The sequence below is a fragment of the Mytilus galloprovincialis genome, chromosome 9 (genome assembly GCF_965363235.1).
Source record: "Mytilus galloprovincialis chromosome 9, xbMytGall1.hap1.1, whole genome shotgun sequence".
Lineage (NCBI taxonomy): Eukaryota > Metazoa > Mollusca > Bivalvia > Mytilida > Mytilidae > Mytilus > Mytilus galloprovincialis.
In genome coordinates, this window is record NC_134846.1 from 86,604,095 (window position 1) to 86,624,556 (window position 20,462).

At 31.5% G+C, this 20,462-nt stretch overlaps 1 protein-coding gene across 1 annotated transcript in view; it reads right to left on the reverse strand.

The window, feature by feature from the left end:
* The window catches only part of LOC143046238 (uncharacterized), a 30,924-nt gene that overhangs the window by 7,839 nt on the left and 2,623 nt on the right, over positions 1-20,462 (reverse strand). Inside the window, exons 3-8 of the mRNA XM_076219287.1 lie at positions 16,973-20,114; positions 16,513-16,676; positions 15,883-16,046; positions 15,383-15,516; positions 6,911-7,050; positions 3,954-4,113 (exon numbers count right to left, since the gene is read on the reverse strand). Of these exons, the coding sequence (XP_076075402.1) occupies positions 3,954-4,113; positions 6,911-7,050; positions 15,383-15,516; positions 15,883-16,046; positions 16,513-16,676; positions 16,973-17,120 (910 nt within the window). The 5' untranslated portion in view covers positions 17,121-20,114. The remainder of the gene's footprint in view (positions 1-3,953; positions 4,114-6,910; positions 7,051-15,382; positions 15,517-15,882; positions 16,047-16,512; positions 16,677-16,972; positions 20,115-20,462) is intronic.

Consider the following 20,462-nt stretch of genomic DNA (forward strand, 5'->3'; position numbering starts at 1 on the left):
CCCTTTTCAGTCCATTTTTTATACAGAGGGATTTGATTCCCAATTTTAATTTCTTTATTATTCCAAAGATTAGATGTGATAAAATCATATTCGTTCTTAATAGCTACTTTGGTTTGTATTTCAGTCCAAGCATTAAAAACCTCCTGCCAAAAAGGATTTCTTACTTGTGTTCTTGGACCTACCAAGAATAATTCATTTAATTCAATTTTTTCAGTACAAGTTAGTAACTTACAATAATTATTAGTTTGTTTGATTAATCTTCTTATCCAAGTTAGTTTTAATCCTTTGATGTATTGTTTTAGATTTAACATGTTTAGTCCACCCAGTTCATATATTTGAGCAATTGTTTCTCTTTTAATTTTGTCTGGTTTACCATCCCAAATAAAATCAAATAATTTTTTTATGAATTGATTTAGTAATCCATTATTAAGATTTGGTAAAGTTAGAAATAGGTGATTGAGCTTTGAAATTATAAGACTTTTAATTATAGTAATTTTTCCAATTGGGGATAAGTATTTGTTAGACCAGCTTTTCATTGTTCTTTCTATCTCTTTAAATTTGGGTTCAAAATTTAGCGTTTCCATTTCTTGTAAGTCTACTGAATATTTAATACCCAAGAGCGTAAATCTGTTGGAACCCCACTCCAATCCCCACTTTACACACATTGTATCTTGGCTATATTTCTTTTTCCCAATCCAGACTACCTTTGTTTTCTCTAAATTCATCTTGAGACCAGACCATTCAGCATATAGTTCTAAAACACAAAGAGATGCATCTAAGGACTCTGGTGAACCATCTAAAATAAGTGTGGTGTCATCAGCATATTGTGATATCAAAAATTCTGAGTCTTCAATAGTAATACCTTTTATATTTTCGTTTTTTCTAAGTAATATTCCTAAAATTTCTGCACATAACAAGAAAATGTAAGGGGATAAAGGATCCCCTTGTCTGCAACCTCTTTCAATTGTAAAAAAATCTGATAGAAAATTATTCTGCGTTATTGCTGATTTGGTTTTTGTAAAAAAAAGTTTTAACCCAATGTTTTATGGAATATCCAAAGTTGAAAAAATCAAGAACTTGTTCTATGAAAATCCAGGATATTGTATCAAAAGCTTTTTCAAAGTCAATGAGGAGGAGAATGCCTGGGATATCATTTTCTTCAGTGTAGTGTAGTAAATCGTATATTAGTCTGGTGTTTTCACCAATAAATCTACCAGGTATAAATCCTGTCTGGTCATTATTAATTAATATTGTTAAAACTGACTTTATCCTTTCTGCAATACAACTTGATGCTAATTTATGAATATTATTTAAAAGACTAATTGGCCGCCAATTCTTCATGTATTGTTTTGGTTTGTCACCTTTTGGTATGCAAGTTATAATACCTTGTTTTTGGGTAATAGACATTTCACCTTGATTATAGCCATATTTAATTGATTTATGTATAAATTTACCTATATCAATCCAAAAAAAATTTAGGAATTCATTTGTGTATCCAAACGATCCAGGGCTTTTCTTATTTTTCATTCTTTTAATTGCATCAGTCAATTCTATAAATGATATTTCCCCTTCTAACGACTCTTTCATATTTTCAGATAATTTTTGTATATCTTTATGGGGTAAAGCATTGCTCAGATTAATAGATTTTATTGTCTCATTTTTGGAATATAGATTTTTGTAATAATTTTTCGCTTCGTTTAGAATTCGTTTTTGGTTTTCAATTATATTTCCTGATTTATCAATTAATTTAGGAATTGTTTTATTTACATAATTTTTTGTCTCTAAATTTATGAAATATTTTGAAGGTTTCTCTCCTTCTTCTACCCATTGTGTTTTTGACCTTATGTATTGACCCCTCATTTTATTTTGTCTGAGAATTCTAAGATCTGTTTTCTTTTTTTCTATCTGTTCCAAAATTTCATCTGTTTGGGTTTCTTCCAACTTTTTTATATCTTCAGATAGCAAATGTTCTAATTTATTTGTTTCTTTCTTTTTGAATGAAGCATATGATATTGTTTTCCCCCTTATTTCAGTTAACAATGTTTCTAAAAATAATTGATCACTAATTGTGAACTCAATTTCACTAGAGTCTATTAAGTTTAGGTTTTCTCGATTATATACAAGAGAAGTATATTGTTCTTTAGTTTTATTTATTACCTCTTTAACAATATGGACATAATTTGGATCATATAGAAGAGAGTTGTTAAATTTCCATAAACCCCTCCCAATTCTGAAGTTATTAAGTTTTATTTGTAAAATAATAGGTGAGTGATCTGATCTATAACTATTTTGTATCTTTAAGTCATGTACATTTGGATAAAAGCTCTGTGAAACTAAAAAAAAAATCTAGTCTGGCCTGCTTTATAGGGTTTGGTTTCCTCCAGGTATATCTTTTACTTTCTGGATATAGTTCTCTAAAGGGATCAGTTAGGTTGTAAATTTCCTTTATATCTAAAACTTTTTCCTTGGCTTTTGGATTATTTATATTTAAGTAATTAAAAGTATCAAGGTCTTGATTTTGCACTAAGTTATAATCTCCTGTCACAATGACGGTATGATTATCAAATTTTTCAATTATTTCACTAACTTTATCATAAAAATCAGGGCTGTCACTGTTTGGACCACTGTTTAGAAATATGATCTGGTTAACAATTTCAGACGAAAGGCTGTTGGACTTTTTACTTTTTGTTACAAGTTGTGCATATGAAAACATTCCTTCAGGAGGAAAGAACGTTGCTGGTACTACTATAACAAATAATATACTCAGGATAAACATCTTTATGTTGTAAATTGATTTTATTTAGTATTACAAAGGGGATATTTCAACGGAGCTAAAGTGAGCGGAAATGTGGAGAGAAATATATCAAGATGTATAACAGGCAATCGAGTATCCGATTACTAAAACTGTACTCGAGTACTCGGCCTTCCGAGCGAGTACCCGAGTACTCGAGTACTCGTTGCCATCCCTAGTCTTAAACCATTCAAACGGGAAAACCAACGGTCTAATCTATATTAAAAAAAACGAGAAACGAGAAACACGTATAAATTACATAAACAAGCTACAACTACTGTACATCAGATTCCTGACTTAGGACAGGTACAAACATTTGCAGCGGGATTAAAAGTTTTAATGATACCAAACCATCTCCCTTTTTCTTGAAACAATAGCATAACATCACAACATAGAAAACAAACGATAAAATATCAATTGGCAGGCTTAACTCAATCAAACGATAGAGTCTGTTATGAAACACGATTAAGACGCTTGCGATCCCTTACTTTGCACAATAGTTCAGTATGATATTCATCTTGATTAGCACACATTATAGTTTTAGGAATCGCTTAAGTAAAAGTAAACTAACACCGTCGATGCCTACAATAACCTTACGCTGAGTTGTCTTTCCTGATTTTGTATGTCTTATGTTTGCTCTTTTAAGTTTTATGCCCTCAACCTTTTATGCATTTGACAAACATAATTGACGCAATTAATTGGATTATATGATGTGTTCAAGGTTAAATTATCGATTTGTTTTAATTCTGGTAGCTGAGATGTTTTTAAACTTTTATCAAAGGTCAATATGGAATATTTTTTCTAAAATATGAACAGCTATATTTTAAATAAAGTCTTTGTTGAAATATCAAAATTTGAGGTAAAAAAAAAGGTTTGAAGGAGATTATATTAATTTTTTTTTTCATTGCCAATATTTGAATAAATTAATCTTTAAATAAAGTTATATTAACAGTCACTCATGGTAAGAATATCTCTTGATTGCATTAGATTGTCATCGTTTTCAACTTCTTTGTAAGTGTATTCCGTTGTTTACAACGTACACGTGTGATACCCGTCAGTTAGAATTCTATTGGATACCATCAAAATATTCAATAGTCTTTGTGAAAAGGCTAATAATAAAGAATGTAGTACAAATAAAAATATTTTGTTGTCTCATATTTACCATGTGAGTAAACAGCCATTACTTGTGAAATTCCACAGGGTTTGTCGTCATTATTTTCATCTTTACATGTGAATGGGAGACACAAAATATCGTCCACTATATGATGGATGATATTGGTTGACCCGAAAACACATTCACAGATCATCATGCTTCCTGTCGACTGAAATATTTTTGAAATATTTTAAAATGAATTTCACATGTTATACATGGAATACATAATGAGATCGAATGTACCAACTAGGAAAAAGAAGAAAACAGCAGGTAAATATAAAAATTAGGTGCTATTTAAGGCTTCATGTATTTCTAAAGACTGAATTTAATGCGGGAAATTGTTTTGTATTTGTCCATAAAACACTTTTTGTTTGAAGCTAATAGTCTTCATAACATGTCTTACCAGTTAAATATATAGAAAAAAAAGATTTTTTATCTTCGAAATCACATGCTGTTTTGTAAGCTCGTAAATATCAGTAATGTATTTATAGTGTATGATTGCCATTACCTATTATTATTTATAGTTTGAAAGATGATTGATTCTTCTTTTCCTTAATTGTCATCGTTTTCAACATTTGTATTTTTTATAATTTAACTAAAAATAATATCTTGTTGACTTTTATTACAACTTTTCCACAGTTCAAGCAACATTTCAAATTACAATATATCAGAAATTGAAAGCAATGTACGAAAAATGAATTCTAATATATATGGTCTTTTTCTTTTACTTTATTTTAGTCTAAAAAATGCATGAGCCGCCTCCAAAATTATCAGTCAGTAATACGAGTTAATGGTAAGGTGGGATGTCACTAAGTATGAATCTTCCGAAATACTAAGGATTTTTTTTTATCCCAGGCATAGATTACATTAGCCGTATTTGGCACATTTTTGGGGAATTTTGGGTCCTCAATGCTCTTCAACTTTGAACTTGTTTGGCTTTAAAACTATTTTGATCTGAGTGTCAATGCACTCATAATGAGTCTTATGTAGACGAAACTTGCGTTTGGTGTATTAGATTATAAGTCTGTTACATTTGATAACTTTTAACAAGTTACATGAGTATGCTCGAATTCTCTTTGTATTAAAGGTAAAAAAATTAAACTTTAATGTAGCCTTAACCAATATAAAATCTTGGAATCTAAAACGAAATAGTATACTATTATACCGTTGAAACATGCATGTCTTATTGTAAAAATATGTTCTTCGTTTCATTTTCTACTGAAAAATCTGATGAAACGGCGTTTCTTAATATCTCGATCTAGGAATACTTGTGATGTTTAATTAATCATTAACAAATAAGATGCATCTTCAAGAACTATCAATTATCTGTTGTACGACTAAAAGTCTTACATCAATTATCTGTTGTACGGCTAAAAGTCTTACATTAATTATCTGTTGTACGACTAAAAGTCTTACATTAATTGTCTGTTGTACGACTAAAAGTCTTACATCAGTTATCTGTTGTACGCCTAAAAGTCTTACATCAATTATCTGTTGTACGACTAAAAGTCTTACATCAATTATCTGTTGTCTTACATTAATTATCTGTTGTACGACTAAAAGTCTTACATCAATTATCTGTTGTACGATTAAAAGTCTTACATTAATTATATGTTGTACGACTAAAAGTCTTACATCAATTATCTGTTGTACGACTAAAAGTCTTACATTAATTATCTGTTGTACGACTAAAAGTCTTACATTAATTATCTGTTGTACGACTAAAAGTCTTACATCAATTATCTGTTGTACGACTAAAAGTCTTACATCAATTATCTGTTGTACGACTAAAAGTCTTACATTAATTATCTGTTGTACGACTAAAAGTCTTACATTAGTTATCTGTTGTACGACCCAATTCTCTGTTATACGACTAAAAGTCTTACATCAATTATCTGTTGTACGACTAAAAGTCTTACTCCAATTATCTGTTGTACGGCTAAAAGTCTTACATTAATTATCTGTTGTACGACTAAAAGTCTTACATTAATTATATGTTGTACGACTAAAAGTCTTACATCAATTATCTGTTGTACGACTAAAAGTCTTACATCAGTTATCTGTTGTACGACTAAAAGTCTTACATCAATTATCTGTTGTACGGCTAAAAGTCTTACATTAATTATCTGTTGTACGACTAAAAGTCTTACATTAATTATATGTTGTACGACTAAAAGTCTTACATCAATTATCTATTGTACGACTAAAAGTCTTACATTAATTATCTGTTGTACGACTAAAAGTCTAACATCAATTATCTGTTGTACGACTAAAAGTCTTACATTAATTATATGTTGTACGACTAAAAGTCTTACATCAATTATCTCCGTCATAGACATATAGAACAAATCTATAAAATAAACCTACAATAAAAAGGTAACAGACCTTAACATTAATATTATATATGTATGTGTTTGTCCCAAGTCAGGAGCCTGTAATTCAGTGGTTGTCGTTTGTATATGTGTTAAATATTTGTTTTTCGTTCTATTTTTGTACATAAATAAGGTCGTTAGTTTTCTCGTTTGAATTGTTTTACATTGTCAATTCGTGGCTTTTTATAGCTGACTATGCGGTATGGGCTTTGCTCATTGTTGAAGGCCGTACGGTGAGCTATGTTAATTTCTGTGTAATTTTGGTCTCTTGTGGACAGTTGTCTCATTGGCAATTATACCACATCTTCTTTTTTATACTTAACTATAAAAACGTATCAATTGTTCACCTTAACCTTTTAACGAAATACTAATTTCAAAATAAATGACTGTTTTTCTTGATTTACATCTCTATGAATGTAAGTATTTGTCAATAATAACATTGCCATCATATATAAGGTTCAAATACATTACTTTGCTGGATCAAAATATTGTTTTTCGAACTGTGTGTATCATTCTTATAGTCGCTTTGTATAATTGTAGTCAATTCTCTTACACACTTTCCCTAAAAGTGAATTTACGAAAACATATTTGAACCTGTACTGCAAAACTGTTTGTGTCATTGCAAAACCATGCACAGGAATCGATGGATGTCAGCTGTTCAGAAGAACGAGATACAATGGCTTCATATCCGCTATTGTGAATAGCACAATACTGGTATGTTGTTGATATGACACCTGAAAAATTAAGGAAATAATGCACTATTCACTTGTGTTCTGGAGTCAATATTAAAAAGAATTAAGATGTGGTATGATTTACAATGAAACAACTCTCCACAAGAGACCAAATGACATATAAATTAACTGCTTTATGTCACCGTACGGTTAATTTAAGATTACTTAAACTAATAATAAGAACTTAAATATCATTATACGTTCAATACCGACTGTATAGTTTTTAGAAGAGATTTGTTTTCAGTAAGTGGCACATTAAAGAAATAATGCTTTTGTATTTTTACTACAATACTGTCGTTGCTATGGTTTACCTTATAGTTATATGTTATGAGTTTATTTAATATCAGAAACCTCGATAGTACTTCTATTCTTTTATAATTTTTGTATTGATGTGTTATACCCTGCGAAACAAATATTGGATTAAGATTGTTTATCCTGTTCGTCAGTCCAACAATATGTACATGGTTTGTTCTATTAACTCCTTCAGTTTTCAAGCTGATATTCATCTATTGCATAAAGTTAGTGCATATATTAGGTACTGCGGTATATAATTGTTTAAATCCTTGGCATTTACTAGGCTCTGCAGGAGATTTGTCTCGTTAGCAATCAAGCCTTGACTCCTTATTTTATAAGGGTCTGTAAATTGTCAGGATTGTTTTTCTTTAAATTACCCATTTATGACAGGATTTTGCTTTTTAAACTTTTTTTCTCAAAAGTCCCACATTCAAAAAATTGTTTTGTACTTATCATATACGAAGACGGAGTTCAATTGAGGAAGATAAAAGCAATTATAGTTAAACGTACTTCAACAATAAGATAATCGCATACACCGACATCTTTTTTTTTTTGTATTGCCAGTGGGAGACCCTACGGTGACCTATAGTTGCCATTGAGTGTTATCTCATTGACATCATTGCACATCTGCTTATTTTTATATTCACACATTACACATACATGATTATCAAATAATAATATATGTTATTCAGGTCTCAGACATGGTATATACTGTGACATTCCCGGCTTAGAGTTTATATATGTTATTCAGGTCTCAGACATGGTATATACTGTGACATTCCCGGCTTAGAGTTTATATCCCCTGAGCCGAAGGCGAAGGGGATATAAGCCCTAAGCCGGGAATGTCACAGTATATACCCTTTCTGAGACCTGAATTACACATATATTACGGATTATCCCTGACTTAATGTTATTTTCCATCGCAGGTATTTGTTGACAACACATATATATTGAAAAACCCGACCTGATATGTTCGGCATACGTGAAGGATTTTCTAATTTGCTGTGAACATAATTTTATCGTGTATGTAATTATTTATAATAACACTTTTAACATTAAATTTAAGTATTAAAAGTGTAAATTGCGTCATTTTGTATCAACAATGTATTATTGACTGAAGCACGTCATTATTTTCCCTCTGTGAGCCTCTGACAGTCTGATAGCTTTTGACTACGTCACATAGTAACCGGTGTTATGATGACGTTTTTGAGGTTCCAATTGGGGATAAAAACGTCGTATATACCCCGGCAGTTTCCTGAATATATACTGACATCTCTGTGTTGTTATCCAATCACAAACCTCGACACATTTGTAATCCGTAATATATATATATATATATATATATATAATTTAAAAGTAAAAAACACAAAAAATCACATCATAAATCGAACATTGTTTCTGTTAGCGCTTTCACCGCATCTCCAGCGGTTCATCAGACAGAATTGTTATCGTTAATAGTAACGACTTGTGACGTTACGTTATAGTAACGACTTGTGACGTTACGTTATAGTAACGACTTGTGACGTTACGTTATAGTAACGTCATGCGGTAGTTGTATATATCTTACGGACTTTTTATTTATCAAAATATATATATATAATATATATATATATATATATATATATACCAGGGTAGAAACAAAACCTCATTAGAGATACTAGACTTATTTTTTTATATTTTATTTTTGCGCCAGAAGCGCGTTTTGTCTACATTTCACGCATCAGTGGCACTAGAATCAAAATAATTCAAAGACCAAGAACGATCATTGAAAACCTCCATCCAATATCAATTCTTTTCAATTATTTCTAAAAAAAAATGTGACAAATAAGGTCACAGACATCTTTTTATGGATAGACAACTTTCTGTGATTCTTTCACTTCGATATTTTTTAAACAGGAAATTTACAGGAAATAATCTTATCAACGTTTCATCTGTGCACATTCAAACTAAGCTGTAGCACGCTCAGGTTTAAAAATCTTAGTCGAAATAGAAAAAAAACATTGGCAACTGGGAAAAAAAATAACAGACAGACAAACAACCAAAAGTTAAAAACACTTAACAAAAAAAACCACAAAATTGAAATATTAACCAAAACTTAAAGATGTACTTAGGTGAGGTTAAGTGAAAATTAATAAGTTAAGAATTTAAAATAAATACTATAGGCTGGTAGAGCATCTATTAAGGATTAAAATAAGCTAAAAATATAGATGGGTCATGGACCTCCTTTTCGAGATATTTGAGATTTCAAATATGGCGGGAAAAGGCTGACTCGGACTTTTACCTTATATTTGCATTGGTAATATTTGGGTCCCAAAACAAAAGAAAGAAAATCAAGAATCTTCTAAAATTTTGGTAATGACCTTTAATGAGCTATTAAGTCTTGTCTAAAAAAAAAATGAATGGGTGTTATGGGGCAAAATAGTTTACATTGTATTGTATGGAAAAACACCAAGGAGTCCGAACATTTGACACAAAATCCAAAACATCACCTAAGTACATCCTTAAAGGTGACCGTGTTCATTTGCTCAAAAATGTTACCAGTATAACTGAATCGATCGATAAACTCTAAGAATCGTTTCTTGCTTGTTAACATATTCGTTTTCATAAACATAATTATATAATTATTTGATTTTATCTGATACAGCGAATTAAATTTTAAATCATGTCATAGTAAACATGATTTTTTAAAGAAAGTTGGGGTTTTATATATTTTCATTAAATCCTATAATTCACATACATAATTCCAATTAAAGTCGTCTGTTTTATATAGTTATTTACAACGAATCTGATTAGATCGAAAGGATTCTATGAAAGGCCGATCATGTCAAAAACCCGATAAGTAACGCGTTAACATTTAACGCGATAAATACAGTTTTAACGCGTTAAAACAAGATTTAAACGCGTAAAGAAATCAATATATTTAACGCGTTAAACTTAACAATTATCAAGTTTGGGATTTAACTCGTAGGTGAAACTAGAGGCTCTAAAGAGCCTGTGTCGCTCACCTTGGTCTATGTGAATATTAAAGGAAGCAGATGGATTCATGACAAAATTGTGTTTTGGTGATGGTGATGTGTTTGTACATCTTACTTTACTGAACATTCTTGCTGCTTAAAATTATCTCTATCTATAATGAACTTGGCCCATTAGTTTCAGTGCAAAATGTTAGTAAAAATTTACAAATTTTATGAAAATTGTTAAAAATTGACTATAAAGAACAATAATTCCTAAGGGGGTCAATTGACCATTTCGGTCATGTGACTTATTTGTAAATCTTACTTTGCTGAACATTATTGTTGTTTACAGTTTATCTCTATCAATAATAATATTCAAGATAATGACCAAAAACAGCAAAATTTCCTTAAAACTAACAATTCAAGGTCAGCAACCCAAAAACGGGTTGTCCGATTCATCTAAAAATTTCAGAGCAGATAAATGTTGACCTGATAAACAATTTTACCCCATGTCAGATTTGCTCTAAATGCTTTGGGTTTTGAGTTATAAGCCAAAAACTGCATTTTACCCAATGTTCTATTTTTAGCCATGGCGGCCATCTTGGTTGGAAGGCCGGGTCACCGGACACATTTTTCAAACTACTAACCTAAAAGATTATTGTGGCCAAGTTTGGATTAATTTGTCCCAGTAGTTTCAGAGGAGAAGATTTTTGTAAAAGATTACTAAGATTTACGAAAAATGGTTAAAAATTGACTATAAAGGGCAATAACTCCTAAAGGGGTCAACTGACCATTTTAGTCATGTTGTCTTATTTGTAAATCTTACTTTGGTGAACATTATTGCTGTTTATAGTTTATCTCTATCTATAATAATATTCAAGATAATAAACAAAAAAAGCAAAATGTCCTTAAAATTACTAATTCAGGGCCAGCAACCCAACAACGGGTTGTCCGATTCATCTGAAAATTTCAGGGCAGATAGATCTTGAAGTGATAAACAATTTTACCCCTGTCAGATTTGCTCTAAATGCTTTGGGTTTTGAGTTATAAGCCAAAAACTGCATTTTACCCCATGTTCTATTTTTAGCCATGGCGGCCATTTTGGTTTGATGGCCGGGTCACCGGACACATTTTTCAAACTACTAACCCAAAAGATGATTGTGGTCAAGTTTGGATTAATTTGTCCCAGTAGTTTCAGAGGAGAAGATTTTTGTAAAAGATTACTAAGATTTACGAAAAATGGTTAAAAATTGACTATAAAGGGCAATAACTCCTAAAGGGGTCAACTGACCATTTTAGTCATGTTGTCTTATTTGTAAATCTTACTTTGGTGAACATTATTGCTGTTTATAGTTTATCTCTATCTATAATAATATTCAAGATAATAAACAAAAAAAGCAAAATGTCCTTAAAATTACTAATTCAGGGCCAGCAACCCAACAACGGGTTGTCCGATTCATCTGAAAATTTCAGGGCAGATAGATCTTGAAGAGATAAACAATTTTACCCCATGTCAGATTTGCTCTAAATGCTTTGGGTTTTGAGTTATAAGCCAAAAACTGCATTTTACCCCATGTTCTATTTTTAGCCATGGCGGCCATCTTGGTTTGATGGCCGGGTCACCGGACACATTTTTCAAACTACTAACCCAAAAGATGATTGTGGCCAAGTTTGGATTAATTTGGCCCAGTAGTTTCAGAGGAGAAGATTTTTGTAAAATATTACTAAGATTTACGAAAAATGGTTAAACATTGACTATAAAGGGCAATAACTCCTAAAGGGGTCAACTGACCATTTCAGTCATGTTGACTTATTTGTAAATCTTACTCTGCTGAACATTATTGCTGTTTACTGTTTATCTCTATCTATAATAATATTCAAGATAATAACCAAAAACAGCAAAATTTCCTTAAAATTACCAATTCAAGGGCAGCAACCCAACAACGGGTTTTCCGATTCATCTGAAAATTTCAGGGCAGATAGATCTTCACCTGTTTAACAATTCTACCCCGTCAGATTTGCTGTAAATGCTTTGGTTTTTGAGTTATAAGCCAAAAACTGCATTTTACCCCATGTTCTATTTTTAGCCATGGCGGCCATCTTGGATGGTTGGCGGGGTCACCGGACACATTTTTTAAACTAGATACCCCAATGATGATTGTGGCCAAGTTTGGTTTAATTTGTCCCAGTAGTTTCAGAGGAGAAGATTTTTGTAAAAGTTAACGACGACGACGGACGACGACGACGGACGACGGACGACGACGGACGCCGGACGCCAAGTGATGAGAAAATCTCACTTGGCCTTTAGGCCAGGTGAGCTAAAAAGACGTATATCGCGATAAAATACCCGTCGCACTGGATACATGTGTCATAATGAATCACATTTACGCGTTAAATTCAACACAATCACTTTGCTATGACACATTACTTTAACGCGTTAAAACATCATTTAACGCGATAAAACATCGTTTAACGCGATAAAACATCGTTTAACGCGATAAAACATCGTTGGATGGAGTTATGTAATAATGTTACTAATAAAATACTATGATCTGTTCGCATTTTTTAAAGTATCGTGGTGTCCTGGACATTACAGACGAGGAGAATAATGAAGATATTACATGGCGTCTTCCTCTCACTATTAAACCATTCTCTTTAACTAACCAGATTTCAAAATAGCAAACACTGTTTGTTAACTGAAAACCATACACGTTCTAATGTCCTATTTGTAACAGGTATCTTGAACAACATAGACTCTAAATGCATCGCTTTACGCGATTTACTATCAAAAACAAGTGCTGCAAATGAAAACATACCACCACAAACACATGAAGATGACACAAATGAAAACGATAACATTTTAGCACACTCGGGAATGAATTACAGCCTTCAACGTGTAACCTTGGCTCACACTGATCAGCAAGGTATAAAGGGTTCCAAAAAAAGATTAGTGTAAAATCATTCAAACAGAAAAGCCAACGTCTAATCTATATAAAAAAAATGAGAAACACTTATGAAGCACATCAACAAACGACTACCACGGTACCAGTTAGGTACCTGACTTAGGACAGGTGCAAACAAATGCAGCGGGTTTAAACGTTTTAATAGGCACCAACCTTAATCCAACTTGAAACAATAGTGTTATATCACAACGTAGAAAGACACACTTTAAAATATCAACTGAAATGGCTTAACTCAATCAAATGACATATCACTTCACGAATAAGTTTGATTTATGACTCAATGTAAATGCAAAATAAAACAATGGGGTTACAGTCAAACAATATCAGAAGGACAATCATAACCTTGAACAAAATTCAGGACTGATAACGGGCAGAGAAACGGACGGACAGAGAGACAGATGATTTCAGCTTTACAGGTAGGGCACTAATAACAGATTCATTTTATTGATATAAGGCATAGTTTACTAGATGCTCGATGCATGCTCTTAATAAGCTCTTGTTTTGAACATGTTCTCAATTCACACACGATTGCTAGCTGATAAATTCATAATAGATACCAGGATTGAAATTTTGTATTTGCGCCAGACGAGCGTTTCGTCTACAAAAGACTCGTTAATGACGCTCGGATGAAAAACAAAAAATGCCTCGGTTATCTGACTGACAGCGGTGTAACAATATCCGATTGCAATGTTTAACTGAGGTATGGTTGATAGATATAGTAAAGATATAGTAAAGATATGTCATGTTTACACCATCTACAGCAAAAACAAACTTCACTTATGTAAGTATACGTCAAACTACCAAAGTTTATGGTAAACCCTTATGTTAGATACAGACATCAAAAGATGCAAAAAAGTAAAGTATCTGAAAAACCTGATATATAAACAAAATTTATTTAAGACAAAGCGTAAAGACAGGTTGACAAATGTAAATCTGAATGGACTTTTAATTAACATGATCAGTCCATATATATACATATGAAAAGTAATCTTAAATGAAATTAAACGTTGCTTAAACACGTTACAGTAGCTTTCAACGAGTTAAAGTTGTTTTTAACGCGTTAAAGTTGCATTCAATGCGTTAAAGATGCATTCAACGCGTTAAAGATGCATTTAACGCGTTAAAAATGCATTTAACGCGTTAAAGTTGCATTTAACGCGTCAGTTAAAGTTGCATTTTATGCGTTAAAGTTTTAAAGTTGCATTTAACGCGTTAAAGATTTTTTTAATTCGTTAAAGATGCATTTAACGCGTTAAAGATACATTTAACGCGTTAAAGCTGCATTTAACGCGTTAAAGCTGTATTTAACGCGTTAACGTTGCATTTAACGCGTTAAAGATGTTTTTAACGCGTTAACGTTGCATTTAACGCGTTAAAATTTTAAAGTTGCATTTAAACGCGTTTAAGTTGCATTTAACGCGTTAAAGATGCTTCTAACGCGTTAAAGATGCATTTAACACGTTAAAGTTGCATTTAACGCGTAAAAGTTGCATTTAACGCGTTTAAGTTGCATTTAACACGCTAAACATGTTTTTTACGCGTTAAAGATGCTTTAAACGCGTTAGAGTTGCATTTAACGCGTAAAAGAAACATTTAACGCGTTAAAAATGATTGTCACGCAAGTTGTATTTTTCGTATCTTTTTATGCAGTAGCCTTCTTTTAACGCGTTAAACCCTCTTTTATCACGTTAAACCTTCATTTAACGCGTTAAACCTTCATTTTACGCGTTAATTTTTATTTTAATGGGATAATTAATTAATGACGATGATAATAAAAATATGCTGAAAATCAATAAACTTTATCGCGTTAATTGACAAAGTTATGACAAAAGTTTCGAGTAAAATCTGACGCCTTAAAACGTTGTTATGGCGAAAGAAGAAAGTATTTTCGGTCATTTTTTGTAGTTTTGTGCTTAACGCGTTAAACAATTAAAATTATTTAAACGCGTTAAAACTGTATTTATCGCGTTAAATGTGATTTTATCGCGTTAAATGTTAAGGCGTTACTTTATCGGGTTTTTGACATGATCGGCCTTTCATAGGATTCTGTCACTCTAGATGATCTGCGATATAAATTCAATGTTGGAGTGATCTATATAGCTAGACAATATTATTTTACTCAACTGTTCCCTATGCTAAATGGGATCTGTTTATGTTTCAAAAACAGTAGTTTGATATCATTATAGGTATTGACAACTGCAAAGTAGGCTTTCAAACTATCACTACGGCTCCTGATAGAGAATGGTATACTGGATGATCTGGAAATTGAAAAAGAAACAGTCAGGACTCATTCATGCATGTAATATTATAATCAGTTTCTTCCGGTGTATTCTTTTTATAATGTTGTTGCTTGGTATATTTTTATTATCATTATTATTCCTGTTGAGATGAAGTGTATGCCAGTAGCATATGCCGTGCGCACAGAAATAAGCTTCAAAAATTTGTTTTTATTATTTGGTGTCTTTTCAAGTTCATAATTTATTTGGCCTTTTTAACTTTTTTGGATTCGAGTGTCACTGTTGTCTTTTGTAGACGAAACGCGCGTCTGGCGTATATACAAAATTTAGTCCTGGTATCTATGATAAGTTTATTTCTATTCAAACTATTCTGTTTTAATTCCTTACCCAAACATGGTGTCTACCTCTTCGGTAATTGGAGTGAAATGTGTTGGTATAATATGTGAACCATTCAAAACACTGGTTAAAACAGACATACTGGTATTGTATGATACACTGAAGAATATTCTAAACAAAGTATGGTTAAACGAGTTCCGTAGTATTAATGATATCTGTAAAAAAAGAATATCAATTAATATGCCATATCATTCTCGTCAAAGACTACTAGACGTGTTTGATATTTAGTTTATGGTTTTTTGTTTTTTATTTCAGAGATTTATAAAAAAAAATTATGAAACTATGAAAAAACTCATAGCTAATTTAATAAATCAGAAAATTTAATTTAAAGGTATTTAATCTCAATGTTTACATTCTTAAATCAGATTATCACCATCATTTAGATGTTCTAGATTTGTACTGTGAATCGACGTGTATATGTTACGATGTACTTAATTTATTGTTAATTTTTACCGAACAGATTTGCCTTGTAAGAGAAGAGATTTTTATATTACTAATTTCAAATTTAAATCTTTTGAATAACAAGAAATGAAAAATGAGCAAAACACTAATAGAATAGCTAATACTTGCATATTGAGGGGATAACTTAATGCTTTCGTTACAGTAAATATGTATGCTTACTTTAAATGGACTTGTTCTGTTGAGTTTCCATTCCTGTAATAAATATGTATTCCTGTAGATATCGTCAGTTACTGTGGTAGAACCTGAGTTGCCCTCCCATAAGTCATGTAATCTGTCGGCATATGTACTTTTCAAGAACAGCAATGTCTGTCTGGTAGAAGCACCTTCAAAATTTTAATAACAGGTATTGCATAAATCTTAAGTTTTGTTGTCTGTTTTAAGAAGTTAGATTTAACACTATAAGACTTATAAAATCTTACACGTTAAGAATTATCAAATCGCAAGCACAAATATTACAACTTTTCCATACTGTTCCTGGTATTACCAGATTAACGTCTGACATCAATACCATAATTTTGACTTTACAAAAGAATATAGTAAAAGTATACTCAAAATTTGTAGAAAAAATGCACGACCATACTAAATGTTTATTTTTTTGTAATAAAGTAAACAGACTCACCAACTGAGACTGCAAACAGGCCAAAGACTAATAGCCATACGACCGACTTCATTCTATAATGCATGTTAGACAACGAGTGGATGTGTTCTAGACTATGTATCAGAATATTCTCATCATTTACATAACATGACATGGGGTCAATTCCCATATTAATGGAACTTCCTTACTTTTGATATTATATTGTTTCACTTAAGACGGGCAATTGATCTTAATGGTGTAAGCTTTTATGAATACTTAATTATTCATAAGACAGCTTATGTCGCAATTAAAGTAGTTGTTATTGGTTTTGATTTTAGCATAAAAATCGTAGTATACATGATGATCACTACGTACAGCATGAGAACATATCAACAAAAGGTAGTAAAAAGTATACTAATAAAGTTCCAACAATTATAGTAGCAAAGGTTTATTTGGGTTTTTTTTCCAACATACCTTCTTTGCTGCGATTAATTATTACAAATATATTTTTATCGAGTCGTATATAGGACTTTCTGTAATGTAAATTGTGAATGTTATTGTATCACTAATAAGCTTGACAATTTAAAAAATGGAATCTGTAGCGAGATGGAATTTCATTTGTTTTTGTTTTGTATATTTATATTAAATGAAACAAAGGCAGTCAGTATTTTATTTCGTCAACATTATCTCCTTTTTACGCCACCATTTTTTTAATCGTAAAAATGGACGTCATTGTGTGGATGCCGCGCTGTCAATTTAGCCACAATGCATCATTTAGATCCATACATGTCAATAGAGTTTTTAAAAAAGTCAAATGTGTAATAAAAAAATGTCCTACTGTGTTGTTATGACTCATTTAAAAGGTATTTTAGTTGACCCATTTATATTTCATATTACACTACTGTGTTTTTAGAGTTATTTAATCAACCTGTGGCCTCACCTAAATTTGAAGAGAAAAAAATAGAATCTGAAGCAAGATAATGTATTAAATAGTTTGGCTTTCTACGTTTTCAAGACAAAAAAAAACTAAACTTAAACACGCCTGAATGTAAAAAGGTGTTATATTTTTATTTTCTTTTGGATTAGATTATTGCCCATTTTTATGATTTTTGTCTCAAAAAATCTGTCGTTGGGTGCAGAGATGCGTGCATATTTAATACTTTTATTTTTTTAGACAATTGCCTGTTTTATATGCACAAAAAAGGCTCCGTACTATGATTTTACGTTTTTTGTGTTTCTTTGTAGCATATGACGTGGCTCTGTACTTATACATCCCGTCATGTGTTATGGTAAATTTTTATATTCTTGTCTTTCATTTTTTCAAATGTGCTTTGTCTATCTGCCTTTTGTGTCTCTCTATGTTACATATGTGTTTGTTTTTATAGTGATTAAGATTATAACACAATGTTGACTGTTGTACCCCAATTTTTGACATTTTTACCTCAAGTGTCTTTTTGTTTTATTCACGCATCGTTGTTAATATAATAGAATTTGATGCGACTACCATACAAGTGAAAGGTTCATCTAGCTATATTAAACGAACCAGGTTTAATCCACCATTTTCTATATAAAAACCTACCTGTATCAAGTCAGGAATATGACAGTTGTTATCCATTCGTTTGATGTGCTTGAGCTTTTTATTTTGCCATTTGATTTAATAAGGGCTTTCAGTTTTGAATTCCTCGGAGTTAGGTATTGTTGTGATTTTACTTTTTACGTAATACACATATTACCGGTTGACTATATATATGTTCTCTTTGAACAACTGTTCATCTGGAAGCGATGAGTCAGTACCATTCTATAAGTTACGAGACAGCAACACATCGACAATACAAAAAATTCACGGCGGTCACATGATCTTCAACAATTGACAGGAATAGTGTCCACATAATATGGGTAGTTTCTAGGGTTATTTTAACATGTTTATAGATAATAACTTTAACGAAATTTAGTCTTTTGTTTGTATTTGTCTCTTTGCTAATCATATTTGTTTATTTAACAAGAGGCGATAACGAGGGGCATATAGCACCTATTTTAAGATTCAAATAAGAATAAGATCAAGTCATATTTTGTTTTTTTTGTTTTATATAGTGTTCAAAATAATACTGTATATATTCACTCACGATAACAACTGCTAAGAACCTAGTACCAATAATATGAGCAAAAATCGTAACAATTGAGCATGTAGTGTTAGATAACACCTTAGCACATCAACAAAACAGATATGATTGTCTTTAAAAGCAATTTATGAATACAAAAAATAGTTAGCAGTGTGGCTACCTGTGAGATCGGTCTGTTGAAAGAGTAAACAGGCTGTTTGCATTAAGAAAGTAGTATCAAAACACGAATTTTAACCAATAACTACCACGTATTCTAGTAATAAAAAATATGTCTAGTAAAATTACAGGTAACGAATGTTTCAAAAATTTCAGGTAACGATCTTCATTCGGACATTTAATGTTTTACTTTCTTAATTTATAAAACTGTACAGTTAGTAAATAGCAGACTAACTTGAATGGCAATACAGTACTAACATCTTGCGATGAGAGTTTAATACCAAAAAAGTATTTCAAAGAGAAATTTCTTTAAAAGCTGTTATCCTGAGAAAACATTTATACAAACAAAGCAAGCAAGCCAACAAAACATTTAACTTGCTAGCATTAGGATAACAGCTGTAACTGGATTGTGTCCCGGTAATCTCGTTTCAATGGGATCAACTGATTTGTTTCTGACAGTCTGTAGCTGATAAATCAGTTAGTTTGTTTCAAGGATTAAAGAATTCTATATGGACCCAGGAATCGTTTCTCTGTATAGGATAGTAACATAAAACGCTTAATATTGCACTGGTGCGTGTCCTTAAAATAACAACTGTTCTAGTATTCAATTTTGTGAGCAGTGGTTATAAATAATATGTTTTTTCCCTCATCAATCATCTTCATGATTTATTTAACACATATATTAAACAATAAAGTTAAGCTACAAAAACAAGTGAAATACTGGCGAACTGAAAGACTATGGCTTGAAATCTACAAGTATCTTAGATACTTATGTAGTACAAAGTACAACAAACTACAATATGAAGCATAGGTGCAAGAACTGAGGCATTGGGTTATTATATAATACTGGTGTGGCTTTGAAGATCTTGTGAACTATTGCACTGTTTCTCTTCATGGACGTCGTATACCTGAAAAAGAAACAACATCATTTCATCAAACAGAAAAATTAACTGTTGGTGAGTGACATTTCTGGTAGGTTACTACGCAACACATTCTCTAGCGAAGTATAATTACGGTGTACAGCCTTAAATTGATGTGGTTGGTTGATCTGAGGTTCCCCTTATAATCTCACTTGTGTGGAAATTTCTAAATTTTTACATACATACAGTCAACCATTTACAAACATTTTCTATATTTTTCAGCTATTTATTTAAAAAGAGAGTCAAGACATCAAAGGGATACGAAACCTAAAAGTCGAAAAACAAACTGACACATGGTCATGGCAAAACACGAAAAACAACAAAAAGACAAGCAAT